This window comes from Vidua macroura, chromosome 6, assembly GCF_024509145.1.
Source record: "Vidua macroura isolate BioBank_ID:100142 chromosome 6, ASM2450914v1, whole genome shotgun sequence".
Lineage (NCBI taxonomy): Eukaryota > Metazoa > Chordata > Aves > Passeriformes > Viduidae > Vidua > Vidua macroura.
This window is the reverse complement of record NC_071576.1, coordinates 32,908,936-32,927,497: the sequence shown is the minus strand read 5'-3', so window position 1 is coordinate 32,927,497 and position 18,562 is coordinate 32,908,936. Positions and strand designations below refer to the sequence as shown.

At 36.9% G+C, this 18,562-nt stretch overlaps 1 protein-coding gene across 1 annotated transcript in view; it reads right to left on the bottom strand.

The window, feature by feature from the left end:
- Nucleotides 1-459: 459 nt before the first annotated feature.
- Nucleotides 460-18,562, bottom strand: part of PALS1 (protein associated with LIN7 1, MAGUK p55 family member) — a 33,697-nt gene continuing 15,594 nt past the window's right edge. Inside the window, exons 5-15 of the mRNA XM_053981636.1 lie at nucleotides 16,332-16,409; nucleotides 15,494-15,640; nucleotides 14,674-14,835; nucleotides 11,496-11,573; nucleotides 10,397-10,580; nucleotides 9,282-9,353; nucleotides 8,747-8,818; nucleotides 7,880-8,047; nucleotides 6,975-7,177; nucleotides 5,583-5,693; nucleotides 460-3,524 (exon numbers count right to left, since the gene is read on the bottom strand). Coding sequence (XP_053837611.1) covers nucleotides 3,348-3,524; nucleotides 5,583-5,693; nucleotides 6,975-7,177; nucleotides 7,880-8,047; nucleotides 8,747-8,818; nucleotides 9,282-9,353; nucleotides 10,397-10,580; nucleotides 11,496-11,573; nucleotides 14,674-14,835; nucleotides 15,494-15,640; nucleotides 16,332-16,409 — 1,452 coding nt within the window. The 3' untranslated portion in view covers nucleotides 460-3,347. The remainder of the gene's footprint in view (nucleotides 3,525-5,582; nucleotides 5,694-6,974; nucleotides 7,178-7,879; nucleotides 8,048-8,746; nucleotides 8,819-9,281; nucleotides 9,354-10,396; nucleotides 10,581-11,495; nucleotides 11,574-14,673; nucleotides 14,836-15,493; nucleotides 15,641-16,331; nucleotides 16,410-18,562) is intronic.

Here is an 18,562-nt window from a genome sequence, read left to right as displayed (position 1 = left end):
TCAGCAAACTGAACACGTGCCCCGCAACTAATGCTAGGTCATAGCTTCTAGTACTACAAGTCTAGTCTATTCAAGGTAAGCATCTTGTTTTAAACATGATGCAGCACCTAACTGCAGATGCAGGGTAACTGCAAGGAGTTTTCTATTAACACATTTAAAAAAATAATTTTAGAATTGTATGAATAGTAAGGCCATTTCTTTTCTCTCGTGTAGCTGCAGACAGCACAGCTGAATGGTAGGTCCATAGTCTGTTGTAAGATACAGATCCAGCTTGAAAGAGAGACAGAAGAAAGACTGCAGACCTGCAGGCAGGAGCTCTGCAGACTTGTTGCCTCTCCCACAGGATGGATGGTGTCAGAAGGTGCACAGAACATCCTGCAGGGCACTGATGAGTCACAGCATGTTTCATACATTCAGCAAAGTGGCAGAAAGAAGACTCCCAAAATCCACTACAAGGAGTAAAATTGTAAAGTGATTTATTTTAAATTTAGAAATATTTTACATTTTTACATTAGTGTGCAGTTCATGATGTCTCAAAATACAGAGTGCAGATATATGTATAAAAGTAAAATGTGGGGCTAACCACAGGTCTCAGTAAAGTTACCTTAATTATTTAAGGCATAGAACCCCCATCTAATATTTTAAAAAGTCACATTTAATTACATTCAAAAATTACTTTATGCAATTCATCTAACATTTATTTTTCATTAAATCTGGACTGGTAAAAATGCAGATACCCTCACTTCAGTCTGATACAGCTCACAACAAAACCTGGGATAAGGTTGAAGAGTTCTCCCAGTATTTTCTTTTATTCTCGAGGGAACTAGCACACATTCTTCATTAAACAAGACAGAATGATTTCTTACACAAGGTAGTTCCAGCTCCAAGCTGGCAGCAGATGGACAGCCAGGTACATATTTCAGTGCTGCTCAAGCGCTTCCTTTCAGCAGGGGACAAAGCTAACACTGGTTAAAAGCTATCATAGCACCTCTCTGGATGTCAGTGAGTGCTGTGTGCCTTAGGAATTAGGAGAGTAGAGCTCAACTTCAAGCAATATGCTTTAAGTCTACATTCAAAAGCTCATTTGTATAAAAACATTCTGTACACCATTTCAGAAAAACTGGGGAGACAAACATGAATGAAATAACATTAATGGCATGATTTGCTGAGACTGATGCTGCCTATAAACACTGAATACCTAAGGGGGTTCAGCAACCTTGTGCTCATTGGGACTGGCAGAATTTGGACAGCATCTACACAGCTGAGCTAGGTTAACCTTACTCACCATGGTTTACTGCTTTCCACCTTCTTGTCCAGAAACATTCAATACCCAAAAGCCTAATACATCTACAATCATCTTTAAAAAGGTTAGAAGCAATACCATTTTTCCAATATACCTGAACACTGTTGTTGTCATGAACTATGGATGAAACTGAGAACACGCCTGCAATGTGAGGCAAAAAGCCATAATTTTGAATATCCAGCCCCTTAGGCCAACAGTAGCACAGTATTTCTAATGCTGACTTGAAGTAAGCTATTCAAGTTTCCACCCCATTTTCTTTCTGAAGCATCATTACTATCTCCACTGATTGCTTAATTGCTTTTCAGCCCTAAATATAATTAAACCAGCAAATAATTCTGCTTTCTAGCAAGACAGGAACACACTCTATACTTCAATTTTTCAACACAAAAATGTACTGATTATTAGTTCAGTACCTAGGACAGTTACCTGACAATTTATATCTGCTCTATACTTAGAGCTCTTTAAATATGGGTGTGAATTTGTTCCACTAGCATTTTAAGAAAGAATATATGCAAGACAGAATGGAAAACAGTAACTGCTTTTCTATCCTTCAACATTAGACAGGAGTGAACTACACATTGACATAACTCCAGTGTTTTACCTGTAGGAACAAAGAAACGCTATGGCTAAAAGAGATATTCACAGTTAAGGTTCTTTGTGCTACCCAAACCAGCCAAGATACTACTATTCATTTAGTGTCAGCAACAACAGCCTCACTGCAGATGCACAGCCACAGTAGTTAAACCTTCACAGCCAGAATCATCTGAGGATGCAGAGATGTTCCTACCTGCTTTGCAGAATGCATTAGGATACAGACCTTACCTTTTGTTCCCTTATTTCAAGTTTCTGTTTTAATCATTAAAAATATACCCCTTTCTTGTGACTTCTCAGTCAGTTACCAGTGTTTTACACATATTTTCACTGCAGCACTGAGCAAATGCAGGACAATACGTTGGCTAGTGAATTACAATACTCATAACACAGTAGCTACATTCAGCTATTTTAATTCCAGTTAGTTGTCCATTAGTCCAACAGCCACAACACGAACCATTTGCAGAGATTAAAAAACCCCACTGTCTTCCAATGTTCAGCACATCAATCTGTATTAGTCAGTATTCTGTTATAAAACATGAGAATTTTAGTTGACTTTCAAGCAGCATGTCTTATAACTATAAATTTTCACAAAAATATAACCTCTGCCCTTCTATCTCTACAAGTCTGTGAAAAACAGCGGCTCCAATCAGTCGGTGTGTTTTAAAGAAAATACCGTAAAAATATCACATCTAAAAGTTCAATATAACAGTCATCTTTGATTGGACCTAAAATTACTGTGCAGTCAAATCTGATTTTAAAAGTCTGACTAAAAAAGACACAAGGATCAAAATATTTACATTATACACATTTTTCAACACAGTGCTAATTGAAAGTGGAATGTTTGAGAATTAAAATATTATCTCAAGCCTCATAGGGCAGCTCCAGACCAGAGTAGCATCTTCATTCTGTGTATTTTTTGAACAGGAAAGGTTTCTCATTGACATTTTTTCACATGTAGATTATTCCTCTGCCCAATGATCTGTAGAATTATGCTCCTGAACTAGCATCATGTCCCACAAAGTCATTAAGTTAAGTGTTAAATAACATTCATATTTATAACTATGTGACAGCATAGACTATATATATATATACACACACACACAAACACATTTAAAATCTTTGTCCTAAGGGTGATTCTAAGTTAAAAAAAGTGGATTTATGTATAAAAGTAGTTGCTAGAAAAAAATCTATCTAAAGCTTTAGAATTTAGTACTGATATAGTCTCCATTTCTAGACCACAGAGAAAGAAAACCTGGACAATCTTTAGATCAGTTAAATTGGCTCACAAGCTGATCAGCGTATTTCTCGGTAATACGCAATTTCACTGGCAAAGGATGCTGCCACTGAGGTCTAGAGCTCACATGCATTTATACTAGAATTGGGCAGACCTACACATGATCTGCTTGGAAAGGTAACTAGATTGAAGTCCATTTGTCCCTTGGAACTGCTCTCATCGTAGCCAGGTGGAGGGCACCCACTGGGGTTCTGTGTCGAGCTTATTTATTAACCGAAGTAACTCTTGATACGCCTTATCAAGATCAGAATTCACAATTGCTGTATCAAAGTAGTGGCCATTGTTCTGTTCCATCTCCCTTGTCTTCTCTATGATTTCTCTCAGCTCTTCTGGCTGCAATCAGAAACAGAGTTAGTGTAGGTGTGTAAGCTTCTCCCCCACAGTAACAACAGGGAAAGGGAACAACTCAGTTTCTTTACACGAACACTCCTGGTGTTGCTATTGGCTGTTAAAAAGTTTACAGAACACTCAATCATGACCCATATTTGAAAGCTAAGGGCGTTCAAAACAATCCTGACTGACTGGCTATGAGTGGCAAAGAGTAAATAACTGTCCAGGCTGAAGAAAATGAGGAAGATCTAGCATTGCTCATTACACAACACTGATCTCACTGAGGGAGACTAGAGATGGCAGAGATGGTGTAAGACAAAGTCTGACCTGCGCAGAACAAGGCAGCATTCCACTGGCACTACCAACACCTAACGGCCAAAGGATATGGCTGTGACTGTTCAATACACAGCAGTAAGAGCCACACACAGTGACAGTTACACATTGAGGATGACCAAATCACCATAATATCAGGTGAATAACATTGCAGAAACATGGAAAACACCATTTGGCATATGTTATATATGCCCATATAGAAGGGCATGTGTTAAAAGCAAGAATATTGCAGTGTAGATAAATGATACAAAGGCAGAAGTAGAAATGTTTTGATTTCAGAATTTTTCTTACACTTAGATTCTAAAAGTGTGTTTATTTCTCTCAACTTCTTTTTGTATTGTATGAAGAAATATTCAGGTATAATTTTTAGAGTTAATAATCCAGGTAGGATATTTCAAAGGGAACTTCAGGCCTTCAGGATTTTTTTCTTAGTCACTACACACTCTTGATAAAATCAGAGCAACATTAGGGCATACCTGCAAGAAATACCCTTTTCTTTATCAGGGAAGGGGTTTAACTTGGTAGCATGTGCCCAATTGAAATAAATACCACTCCAATACAATTAATCAGAAAGAAAACAGGCACAGTGTAACACCAAGAAATGCACTCCTTTTTATTGCAAATGGATTCCTTGACTATTGCAATAAAAATCCAGAACATACATAAGATGCAATATTTATATAAAATAAAGTTTCTTTCATGGCATAAACATGAAGAAGGAAACACCCATTTAAAGACCGTGATTATATTTGACTCAGGGGCAGGAGGAGGAAAGGAAAGAAAGGAAATTTCCTCTGTTCCAGCACTTGGACTTAAATGGACTTTTAAATCTTGCACACAAGTAATAAATCAGCCTTGCATCGAACAAGGAGGGCAAAACAACACAGCCATAGAAAACAGTGAGTTATGATTCCTGAGCTACAGCCGTGTCAGGCGTAACTGCGAGTTATGTTAGGAAGATTGTTTTTCCTTAGTATGAACTACATTATGCTCAATTAGTACTTTGAAGATACTGTGGTGGCAAAGGGCACCTGCCAATCACTACAGGGTAGATTTCATTTAAAAAGCTGATGATGAACCTACTCCATTGCCTGAGCAATAAGCATTTGGTATATCATAGCCTGATAAGGAAATTTTCTGAGCTTTCAGATGTCCTAGTTTAATCTTTGGCTTTCAAGTCCATTCTGCAGAACTAACTTCTGAGAAACTAAATAATCTCATAAGCTCAGATCTTGGACATGACTGGTTAAAAATGAAGAGTGATCCCACAAGATCAAGCATTAAAATAATTTTATCTGAAGAGTTTTGGATTTTCAAGTAAATGCTTTTCCAAAGGCAGGTATATTCTGAAATGAAAACCAGTAATCCTTTGCTCCATAGCATTACTCCCGGGTTTACTTGAGGACAAAACTGAGTTTTCCATAGTTTTGAAATAAAAGGTCATGTTTTTTGTACCCAAATGCAGAGACTCCAGTGCAGACACTGTGCCCCAGGATTACTGAATTAGCAGAGCATTCCCTTGTCTAATACCTCTCACATCCCTTTATGCAAAAGCATCCTGAATGAACCCTTCCCTTAGCATGGTCTTGTCTAACAACCTGGAGCACAACTGCACTGGTTCACTGCAATGCTAATGCCAGTACCATCACTGTGTCCCCATCCCAAGGAAAGAGTATGTGCATTTGTTCACCAAACACAGCATGGTTTCAAAAGTGTAAGACACCTTACCTTAGGATTTTTCCCTTCTTTGGCCAATAAAGCACGTAGTCGTTCTTGTGAAGGTGGTGCAACAAATATGATATATGGCTTCAAGTCAGAGTTACGGAGTGTTTTCAGTGACTGAAAAAATAGGATTAAATATTTAACAATTCCACGCAGGAAATGGGCATTTATTGATGCACTATTCACATGCTACAATTGATAATATACTCTTCAAACACAACAACTGTACAATATATTAACTGCAATAGAATTGTAACAGCATTTCAGAGTTCAGACACCATTTCCTACGAAATTTATATTCCAACATTTTTCAGCTTCCTGAAACTGAAATAATTACTTTTGTTCAAGAATATTCTTCATAACTGAACTGAAGGAACAGATCTTTTGGTATCCAAAAGCAAAAAAAATGTTAGCTACATTGAACTAAGTGTCATACAATTCTAAGGAAAGGTATCAGTTTTGAACAGAGGGAAGAGTCTTTAAATATTACAGTTTACTTGAAAAACTACAGTTTAACCTTTTCTGTTTTGAAGATTAAAATACAGGACATCAGATGCACTATTACTGTATGTGTGGCATTTTGTTTTGTCAGGTTTGTCTTGGGATAAACAACTTGTCTCTGAGATAAATTTTTATAGCCACAGAATTAGATAAATTTTTAGAGTTATGAATCTGCATCTCATGACATGCTTTGCAATGCCCATGAGCTACACTAGTAAAGTATCACATGGTCTCAACTGGTGATGACTAATTGATGACTAACTATAGCTTCAATACTACCAGATTTTACTGATGTGGCTGAGTTTTAGGGCTTCTTTTGCAGCAGCTACAACAGCAGCAGACCTCATACATACCATATGTATCAGAAAACAGGCTGCATTCCAGGACTCAGCCTCTTACCATGTTTGACTAAATTTCCAAATTGAGGTATGCAAGCATAGTTTTTCTCTTCATAACCAAAATGTCACAGCTAAATGTTTTTTCAATACTGTTGATATGATGTTCATTTCTGAACTGTATTTGGAAACTGCATACACATTCCTGAAATGCAACCTCCAAGTATAATCACAAACAATGTTATTGCTATCTTCAAAAACGCCAAAGATCACAGAATAATTGAAAGACGGAGAGACACAAATCTTATTTTAATTAATTTTTAATTTTAGATCATTTCCAGATACTTAACGCTAGTGAAAACTAAGGCCCCTATCACCTGCAGCACAGATAAAGATGTGTATATTTGCAAACAAAGAACTGAATACAGTCAACTGAGCATCCTGGCATAAACATGAATATGGATCTTGAAAACATGCTTATTTTATAAACCAGACAGAGCTCTATAGATAATTCACAGTAGCTTCTACAATTAAAACATGACAGGCAAGAGCTTTGCCATACCTGGGTATGAAGATTTAAAAGGCATATCTTGCCCGAGTTGATGACTTGCCGCACGGAGTCTATGCTCGTACCATACAGGTTCTTCTCAAACTCCCCATATTCAATGAACTTGCCTGCAGCTATGTCACTCTCAAATGCCTGTCGGGAGATGAAATGATAATCCCTGCCAGCGGCTTCAGTCTCTCGCCTACTCCGAGTAGTATCTACAAAAAACAAATCGAGATGGTGATACACGTATAAAACTGAAGAAAAGAAAGAGCTTTTCTCTTAGCAGGCATATTGCTAATCATGCAAACACAACCCCCATGCCCTCCCCAACCCAACATAGGAAATATCCATAAAATACATGTATTTTATTTTCTACAATAAATGCCCCTGGTGAGATTACGTTGTCAAACTTAATTTAGAGGTCTCTTTTACATTATCTAGAGGAAAAAAATAGTAAACTACAAAAAGAATAGTTTTAACCATGCAGTTGTGTTCTGAATGTGAAAACAGCTATTAATTGTTTTTCAACAAATATATATTGCTAAATTGTTTGTAAACATAATCTAGGGTTAGACATTAGACATTAAAAATATAATATTCACTGAAATACAAGTGGTTTGGGAGGGCAATAAAGCCACCTAAATTTAAATTTACGCAGGACATTTGATTAAAAATTTTCTATCCATTTATACTGGCTTCTTTTTGAACTTCTGTGACTCACTCCAATTTTATTCACATATATTTTAATGCCTCTGGAACAGTGTTTGTAACATTGGATTTGCATTAACTTCCCTTTCTTCAGAAGCTCAATATATCTTGCCGCAAACCCTCAAGCTCCTAATTACTATTTCCAACACAACAGGATTTGTCTGCAGCCAAGGCTCGGAGCAAGGATCCTTATCTGCCGCCACACTCACGGGGCACGGCGGCGGCAAAGCGATCCACTTCGTTATTCATCAGTCTCTGCCGCAGCTCGTTCTGGCCGCAGTTCTGGGGGCCAATCAGAACGATGGGACGTTTCCTATTTGCTGGCTGATGGTACAGTGACATTTCCTCATAGGTCAGAATTTCCTCATTGTCATAATCTTGAGAGAGAACAATAAAACAGTCACAAAGTACTCTACTGCCAGTTTCATGTATTGCCTGTCATGCAGTATCAGATTTCAGACAGTTCCTGATTCTCTGCCCAGCATCTAAATCTGAGTCACCAAAGCAACAGAAGCCCAAAGATCATCATGTGCCCAGTATGATGAGAATTTTTTCCCTTTCTTGGGAAAAAAAAATGTTTCCACTTATTACTCTTCACATAACTAGCAGCACAAACCCAAGAAACAACTTTTTCTTGCAAAAAAAAAAAGTCTATAGTACAAGAGTAACACTTTATACCCAATGGCAGCAACCATCATCCCAATCCCAAAGTACTTTTGTAAGAACATAACCTATAAAATTTGTCAAGAAGGTTTCCATTTATGAAATTTAACTATGCAGAGTGAGGTGATATTACAAAGCCATAATGAATTGGTTCATCACTGTAAAACGTTGAGTGCTTCTATGCCTAAAAAACTATCTGTTTTTTCCCTTATCATCTGATCTTTAATAAAGACACTACAAATCCTTCCACTTCTTTTACATCTTTCACTAAATGCTACAACACAACATAGTATTGCTCTTACACAGAACTTGCTGCTAGCATTTCTAACATCATATCCTGAATTTTAGCATTCTCTTCACAATCTTTTATGGTTGTTTCTAATTACACACATTGTGCAAAAGTTGTTCCTTACCATCATTTTTATTTGCATTGTATAAAACCTTTTTCCGTTTCTTTTTGTTCTTCTTCGCACACCAGAGTTTTCCTAATCAAAATAAAAATTATGACAATCAAACACCCATACAACAAAAATCTTCCTATTCTGCCCATGTTTTGGATCTTTAAAGTGAAGAAATTATTCTGTGGTTTTGATAGTCATAATATCCTTTTGTTGACTGCAATGCTTTAGTGTATTAAGCAAATGTCAAGGACTTCAACCAAGTCATGGCAGATAAAGTTCTTTATGAAAAAAGGAGCTTTCCAAATTCTCTACATCCTCCTAATTACAGCACACATAGTTGTGAAAAACTCATGTGATTTATACAACTAAGTGTTAAATTCAGACTTGTATTTACATGAAGAATTTCAAAGAATCATCCCACTTGTATTACCAAAAAAAACACCACACCAGGAGATTTTTCTGTAACTCCATCATGACAAGGTTCCATGTAACACTAATTAACACTGCTACAAGAGACTTATTTTTACTTGGGAAGCATATATCCCACCTGATTTTTCAGGCTCCTTGTCTTCTTCTATGGTTTGCTTCATTGCTTCTCTTTGTTGCTGAAAACTTTTTCCTTGATACATTAAAAAAACCACAAGAGTCATTAACATTTAGAAACCATTTCCATGCTTTTTCATAATGACTTACTCATTTGACTCTTTCCTAATCTTTTACATCTCTGAAGGTTCTAGCAGAATGTAACATACAAAAGAAATTTTAAAAGAGAAACCAAAATTGCTGCAACACTGATTTATTACTTCAGAAATATATTCATCAAGAGAGACTTGCAGAGCATTTGTTGTATACTAGACAGTTTTGCCTGGAAAAGTGAAAGTACAGGAAAGACTACCTTTCCCGACTATGATGATGTAATTTTCTAATTATTTTTGTATGTCAAATGTGTTCTATTTATATTAAATATTTTGAACTTCAATTTAAAATAGATTACCCTGTACTTAAATTAGTGTTTCTCTCAATTTATTCAAGCATCATAAAATTACAGTGTGATATTTTATGGAATTTGAAAAGTCTTTTGTTCATCACATTTAACAGAGCAGCAGGTCTTTAATGAACTAGGCTACAATACATTGCAATGCAAAAATTATGAACAGACTTCAGTGTCTGAAAACCCTGTTATCCAAAGGCCCCAACAGCGAAAAAGGAAGTCTGTCGTAAGTAACTCGAGCCCTTTGCTAAGTGAAAACATGCTGAAAAATGACCACAAATAGGTACTGTATCAAGCAGTTTATTTGGAAAAGGTAGGAAACCTCAGAGGTGTGCCCATCTCCAGAGAGAACAATTTGCTGCAGTCCTACATCTCTGCTGCAGCCAGCAGAGGGAACTCGGAATCTACTGAGTCGCCATGGTGGAGGAATAAAGGAAGAGGAGAGTAGCTCCTGAAAAGGGCAGTGAAAGCAGTAGCTTTACTCTGCATTTAACTCCAGACATGGCAATGCCCAACAGCAGGCTCTGTTGCAAGTGGTTCAAAACCACAGACATATTTAAGGCAACAGATATTTAAGAGTACACAAATCTTTGAAAACCTGAGTATTGCTCCTGTGTGGCTATGATAACTAACTTGACTGACCATCAAGCTTTTTCTAGAGCTTTATTTACCAGGGATGAGGCCTGCCAATGGCTGATTATCTTCATCTCCATCTCTGTAGGCCTGCCACCAGTTTGGATCTTCTTGACTGATCACATGGAGTATGTCTCCTTTTTGAAAAGACAGGCCTAACTCTCGGCAGGGGACATAAGGGTCATCAGAGGGATCATAGTCAAAATGCGCTTTCACGTGTATCTGTAGGAGATTGAACATTAGAAGAAAGAAAAACACCCCAGTGAGTTCTGAAGAATTAAACCTTGTCTCCCTGTGATTGCATTAGAGCTACGAGACATAAAAACTCCAAGTTTCTTGGAGTTTTTAAAATGGAAACTTTATCTGGGGCATACAGGAGGTACTGGAATGGAATCATTAGGGTAGCAATGGAAAAGACACAGTTGTGCTAGGCTGGATAGAAAGGCTTGAATTTAATATGCAACTTCCTCACTGTAGGAGACAATCCTCCCAGCTACTGATTTAAGTTCTCTACATTCAAAAATTATCAGAGGTATTCTGATTGCTTGAAGTACCTAATAAATACACAGACTTAAACCCATTTGCTGGACTTAAAGTGAAGTTTCACTTGTAAAGTATTTTGTCACCAATCATTAATGTCTGGGCATTCTTTCTTGAAACTGTTAAAGCTATCTTTTCCTCCCAAAGCATATTTGCAAGTTTTGACAACCCAAGTTTTTTTAATACATACATACATACATACATATATATATGTATATATACATATATATATATATACATATATATATATATATACATATATATATGTATATATACCTCTATATATATATATATATATAAATAGACACACACAAAACACAGAAATTCAAAATAAGAAGCCCAGAACCACAGGAAGTTCTACTTTTACAACTTCTTTCAGAAACTGAGTTAAAATTGTACTAAATGTTTCAGTTTAAGATCATTAATAATTTTCAACAGTTAATTCAGGTGTTAGTCTGATAACAAGTAAAATCAACTTAAATGGCTACGTTTTAGGTTTGTTCCACAGTGTAAAGGACTGCAGAAGAACTTTTTACACACTACTGGTAAAACAAAGTACGTTTCACCAAGCACAGTAACACCAGTAGAGCTACTTACAACTGTCTCCTTCGCAGGAGGTGGCTTGCTCTGCTGACTAGGAATCAATACGAAGGTCAGAGTACCATGCATGTCAGCCTGAGAGGAAAAATAGACTCTTCATATACAGTATCAAAATATGGCTTATGGTTAAGAATTTTAATAAAGAATACATTTTAGAAAATGTTTTAAAAATTCCCATTAGAAGTTGTTCCTAACAGCGTATCATCTACCCCTTAGCTGGTTTAAAATATAAAGTACAGATACAGACGCAGTGAGTCAGTGAGACTAGAAAGCTAAATGTTGATACTCAGATTTTAAAAGCCTAGCTTTCTTGAATATAAACTATTTCTATTTGAAACGGAGCAGCTGCTGTTCTGTCAAGCAGAGACGTAGGAGAAATGGATAATTGTTCTGTTCAAATAGAACAATTGTTCTTGTTCTGTTCAAAAATACCAATAAGTGGGTCTACTGGAATGTAAAAATATATTAAAAAAATAATTTTTCTAGAATTGTTTAAATGGAACAGTGCTTTCAAATCTAAACATTTCTGCTATGATTTTATGCTGTTAACATTACTGAAGAATTCAAAACACTGCTTAAAGATTTGCTAAGATACTCAGATCTTGCATATGTGAAGTGTTCAATACCAACACTGTAGTCATCCTTGATAAAAAAGTAGAATATAATAAATGTCTTGTCTTTATCTTCTTTGTTAACATACTTCCATTTGCAGAATGCATTTGCACACATAAAAAATAAATGATAAAGTGCAAGTGACAACCTGTGACAAGGTCTACAGGTGTTTCACGTCATATACACCATTCTATGAACCTTAACACAACAATTTATCCTGTATAAAACAGGATATATATGCATGTATCTCAGAAAATTCAGAACTAAGGCTTAAATCAACTTGAACAAGTTACACTGCCTGCAAGAAAGGAAAATCCATTCTTTTCAGTCCACGAGGAATGTATATAATCTCACCGTGATCATGTGACAAGCAGAGTCTAAAAGTCAGGTGTAATTTATTATCACTTGAGTAGCAAGTAGTGAGGCAAAACTAAGGAGGAAAGTAATTTGTTTCTCCTGTGCTTGAAGTGTTTTGGGGGGGGGTCTAAAGTATTTGAGAACTTCATTTCCAGATTACAAAATAAAAATGATGACATCTAAAGAATTAAAAGTATTATTTTAAATGGGTTGCATTAAAACTATATTCTAAAAGTCCATAAGGGTGTGTTTATTTTGTTTTTAATTTTCAGCAAATTGATTTTCTCTTACACTGATGTATTGTGGCTTTACACCTTTTATTTTTTAACCCTAGGCTGCAGGAGCTACTGAGGAAAAAGCTTTCTGCAGAGAACTAAGCTGCCAGACTTAAACTACCTGTTAATCACCTTCAAAACCTTTTTTCAGAAGAACAGGACTTAGCTAAATATGGCTTTAAAAAAATACAGATGGTAATGGAGACAATCACAAAACATGAAAAATCTCAGATCGGATGCAAAAAAAACATGGACATTCAAGGGCTTCTCAGAATTGTAATCATCTCTCTAATTGATTTTAAAACAGTAAAACAAAATCCCCAAACCTCACACATGTCTGCCTCTAGTTCCTTCCACTTGATCTCACTGTATGAAATAGATGAAAAATTTCAACAGTAAATTTTAGAAAAAAGTCCAACTAAAGATGGAAATTGTCCATTACAAACCAGTGTCTCACTGTACCATAAGACAACTTCATCTATGGATATTGCTGTCCACTATCCCTACAATACACAATCTACAGCTGAACCTAAGTTTTTGTCCTGATTCTGGTTTGTCTCTAGAGCATAAACCTACTAAGTAATTTGAAAATTACTTAATATGTTTTTCTTCTTTTTCCCCCCCCAAACTCCCTACTAAATAAGTCCTAATTGATATTTCCAATGTTTTGCGCCAAAGTTATAAATTGACCTCTAAAAATAATTTTTATGTGTTTCCACTTTGACAATATGGTCTTGCCTGCTGCAATTGGATCAAAGATTCAGAGCTGGGTTCCAGGTATCTTGGAGTCTTGGACACTGATCCAAAGCAGGTACCAAGGAAAAGCATGAAAGAAATGAAATTGGGCAACAAAACCGGGGGTAATCGCCAGCTTTTGACATTTTTCTCACAGGGCCTTTTTGGAAGTGAGTTAGCTTATTAATGGATTTCTTGTCTAGCTGCTTTTAAACTAAAGTATAATTTTGTCATGAATGGTGTAATAGACAAGAAAATATCTATGCAAGTAAACTGCTAGACAAAAGGGCTTTTTACCAGGCACAAAAGAGTAGTAGGTCTTGTCACATAAAGGTCCTGTGTGATACAATTTGTGATGGGTTAAGTCTGGCCAGCAACTTAAGCACTGACCAGCTCCTAACACACTCCTCTCTCCCAGCAGGTTGAGGGAGAGAATTGAAGATCAAATGCAATAAAAAAATCTCATGGGTCAAGGTAAAAACAGTCTAATAAGTGAAGTGGAAAAACCCCAACCCAACAAGTGATGCAAAAGCAATCACTCACCACCCAGATTTTACTGTCAAACCATGTCAAACCACGACACTGCTCAGCCTGACGTTACATGGCCAGTCACATCACTGTGGTCAATTTGGGTCAGCTGTCCCAGCTGTGTCCCCTCCCAACCTCTTGCTCACCCCAGCCAGTTGCAGGCAGCAGATAGGGTGAGAAACAGAGAAGGCCTTGACACTGTGCACGCACTGCTCAGCAACAGCTAAAACACTGGTGCATTATCAACACTGTTTCAGTCTAAACCCAGCCTTCAACCCAGCACCATATAAGCTGCTAGAAAGAAAATTACCTACAAACCAGCCACACATTTATTACTTGTGGACTGAATCAGAGACAAAGATGAAAAGTTATGGCTTTTCAGAGCTAAACAAAGTTTTGTTAGAAATCCTTAGAAGTGTAAAGATAATAGCTTGATGCTTCCACATTTGTAGGCTTAATTTTTGCAGGTAACCACAATTATACTTGTCGGTATTGTCCTATGCATCAGAAAGAAAACTTGAAATGCACCTCTACATATGAACACCAGCTACCAGAATGAAAATACTTTTAAGGCTAAATATGAGTAAAATGCACAAGCAGAGTCAACAGGCTTAAGACTTATGAAATGAGTATTTATTGCAAAGAAAACAAGAAGTGTTCCAACTCACCAGCAAGTCAAAAACTTCATTAACATCTTTTCCACGGATCTCAATGCCATTGATCTCCAGAACTTCATCCCCTTCATGCAACAGCCCACTCTTCTCTGCAGCACCTCCTTTGACTATTCGACTGATGATAACAGAATCCATTTCATTGCGAACAGTAGCACCCTGTGTAGCAGCAACACATTCTGAAGTTATTACATATATGAAACTCAAAGCCATCTATTGTATATATTCCAAGCCCGTGGAAAAACTATGCTGAAAGAGAATGGAAGTAACAGCTTGGATGCATACACACAATGCTCCAGTTCAAAGAAACCACTGCTTAACTCCTTCAACCTACACTAAAGACTGAAGAATTTAATTGCTCCATAAAATTCATTATTTTTTTATAAACATAGTCCTAAGGAAACTCTTATTTGAAAGATGCAAATAGCTGATAATAAGTGCTAAACAAACCCCAAAACCAGAAACCAGCCAACCAAAAAAACCAACACCTAGTTGGCACAAGGTTTAAGCTCCCTTGCAGCAAACTTGGGATAGTGACTCTTGCCAAGAAGATCTGTCAAAACCCAAGATGATAGAAGTTGTACATATTTTACAATCTGTAAAATGGTAAAATGGTACAATGGTAGTATGGCTACTGCCCAATTCAAGTTAAACACAAGTTTACTGTCTATGACTGTTTCTCATTTTGGAGGGAGGGAGAGTGTTTAGAAGTTAAACGCTACCTTGGCATTTGAGTTCCTAACATTTCATAGCACTCTGGAAAGGACAAAAAAGGCTCACTTCCTCTACATATACCTGAGGAAGCACCAGTACTTACCAACGGAATATCCCGAGCTTTCTCAATGCGAACTATTTTAACCGTCTCCCCTCCATACATGCCAACATTCTCATAAATCTTTTCATCTGTCATAGGCTCTGGTTGCATTTCTTGTTCTGCAACTTTATCATGAGCCAGTAGAAGTGCCTAGTGTTAAACAAAATCATCTCAGTTATAGAAAATATCACACTTGATATGCATACAAAACAGCAGATTAAATTCTGCAATTTCAAAGGTCTCTGCAGGTTATAGAAAATTGCAAACTGACTCAAGCAATAAAAAAATATTTATCACAGCTACGAAGCATCTGCTTTTTTTCAAAACTTTCAGACTAGAAAATAATATAAAAGCAATTTTGAACACATCTTTTGACTGTACTTCTATCTTACCTGTACTAAAAAACTAGACACTGGTTTACTGTGTATGTCTGCAGACTCAGAATAAGTTTTGTAGAGAAAACTACTTTTACATCACCACCCCAGGACAAAATTTCCTTTATGCACCCTAAGGTAAGCATGAAACAACTGCCAAAGGTAAAAACAAATAAGCAAAGCAGCTCATGCTTTGCCCTGTTCCAACTGACCCCCTGCTACATTGTTTATGTGCAAATCACGCTGTAATACATATAGACTGTAGCAAGGGCTGAATACAATCATGCACTACACTTCATTCAAAAGTTCCATTACTTTCTGGAAATTGCAAATTCCTTATCCTAGAAAAATAAGGGTTGAGGAATAAAATTCATCCTTGCCCAGTCAGCCCAAGGCAAAAAACAAGTTACACTGAAAGCAGCATCAAGAAATAGATCCATTAGATTAGAAGTTTCATTTTGTTTTACCTGCATGTGAGGGGCATTCAGCAAAGCATTAAGCTCCTGTCCATCCTTATGGTGGCTGGGTTTCAAAACACTCTGTACCTAATAAGAAACCAAGCAATAAAACTCTAAATCTAGCCAACAATTTATCAATCCTCCCTCTCCTACTCAAGCACAACCCCCTACTTGCAATTACTCATTTTACTGAAAGAAAAGTATATCCATGTAGTTGTTTACACTACTGCTGATTGATTAATCTAGTACACATTAGGAAAACATGCAATGAGACCAAAGGACTAACCCAGCACATCCTGCCTCAGTAATAATCTACCAAATCTAAGTTGGTATCCAGTACCTCACACAGATTTGTCAATACCAGAGATTGGCGATGAGCTTACTAATAGCAAAGATGCACACAAAAAAAATTAAACTCTAGGCAGTGAAAGTTAGTGATTTCATGGCAGTGAAATCAGTCACAATGAAGTGTCTTATGAGACTATTATGCTGGGCTTTTAAATTGGAGTAATTTCTTATTAATGTGACTAGCCTTCCTCTTCCTTAAAAGCAGATTATCATATTCTTATCACATAAACTATTTCCACCAACAGCAAGGCCAAAGATTCCAAAACAGGTTTGGCAATGCATCCTGGAGCTCCTGTCTCAGGAAACGCACAAATCAAAACTTCAGAAGGTCCCTCCCTGGAAACCTGATTTCTTTGGCTGATTTCAAAATAATCTGCACTAACACAAGGATAGTTTTTGCTCAAGCAGCTTCAGTTGCCAAAATAAGTTTTCCTTCTCATACAGTTACCAAACAAGCCTTGCCATCATCTCTTGCAAATACTGGTATGCTCATACAGAGAGCCAAGAGGAGTCCTCTTATGTAAAGGTGAGGCTGAAGATGCTTTCCAAAGGCATTATCCTCTGGCCTAATCTGGCCAAAGGCACACAAGTGCAACAGCACAAATGAATCCAAAGACATCAAGAGCAGATTATACAAATCAGAGCAGCACCTTTCAGAGAAACAGAAAACATTTTGTTCAAGAGCTTTTGACCCTTACAGATGAGGTAACGTGACATCAGAGAATCAAGAAACCAAAAGCTTCAAAGAGAAAATAATTCATCTTTTTGTATGATCTAACAGTATCTAGAGGTTGGAAGAGCCTCTATACTAGGAGCAATTATCTACAGAAATGCTAATAATTATCTTGGATGCTACCAGACAACCGCACTGAAAACTTTTAAGTCAAGACATTTTTAAATTCTAGGAGAAGCCACTAAACAAATTGTACCGATGGAACAAGATCCTCACATTGTCAAGAGAACTGTCACAGTGAACATGCTCCTGTGCTTTGCAATAAACATAGCACAACCTCCAAAGCCTTCCTTCTGACATCCCTAGAACATGCCTCATGGTGAGCAAATGTAGTATACCTTAAAATGGTCAAAGAAGAAGCCAGATTTATGTAGTTTCTTAAAATGGTTTCTTTAAAATCAGAGAACAGAAAGAGTTCAGCTTCACAAATCCTGACTTCAGCCATATGTCGAAATTAGAAAGGAAGCTATCACACCTGGCTTAGACTGAATTCTAGGATGTCACACAGCAAACAGAACATGGTAAAAGCCATATCTCACTGACAAGTTTTCCTCCGTTTTGAAAGAAAAGATTCTTCTATACAAAAGACTTTCTCATAAAGGTTTATTAACGGTCTCTAACTTTCAAGGGGCTTTGAAGAAGCCACAAGAAGCCTTAAAGCTTTATTTATCAAATCTTTATGATCTTTTAATAGGAAAACCTCCTCAGAAAGCAACTTGGAAGTCTTGCAAGGAACACAATCTTCTGAATGCAAGGTCAGAGGCATTTGAATTTGACAGTGGGAAAGAAAGTAATCTGGTTCAACCAGTTACTCTGTGTGCAGTAAACATCCTTTATTCAAGATGAATTTCTGCTTTGAATAATTTGATTATTAAAATTTTTAATATATCCCCCCCCTTTAAGAAAAACGTACATCTCTCATTTGTTTATTTAATGAAGCTCTAGGAAAGCTTCAGGCTGCCCTATAGACCACTTATTACAGCAGTAGTGCTGCTTGCCAGAGTCCTTTGTAACTCATGGTAATAAATCCCACAGCTTTATTAGACTAAGAAATTTGAAGAAATCTGTCGTTCCAGAAGTGACACACTACACATGGCACAGATGATCCACACAGAGTATGTAGCAATATCTGTATTTTCTTAACTCTTCATACTAGTTT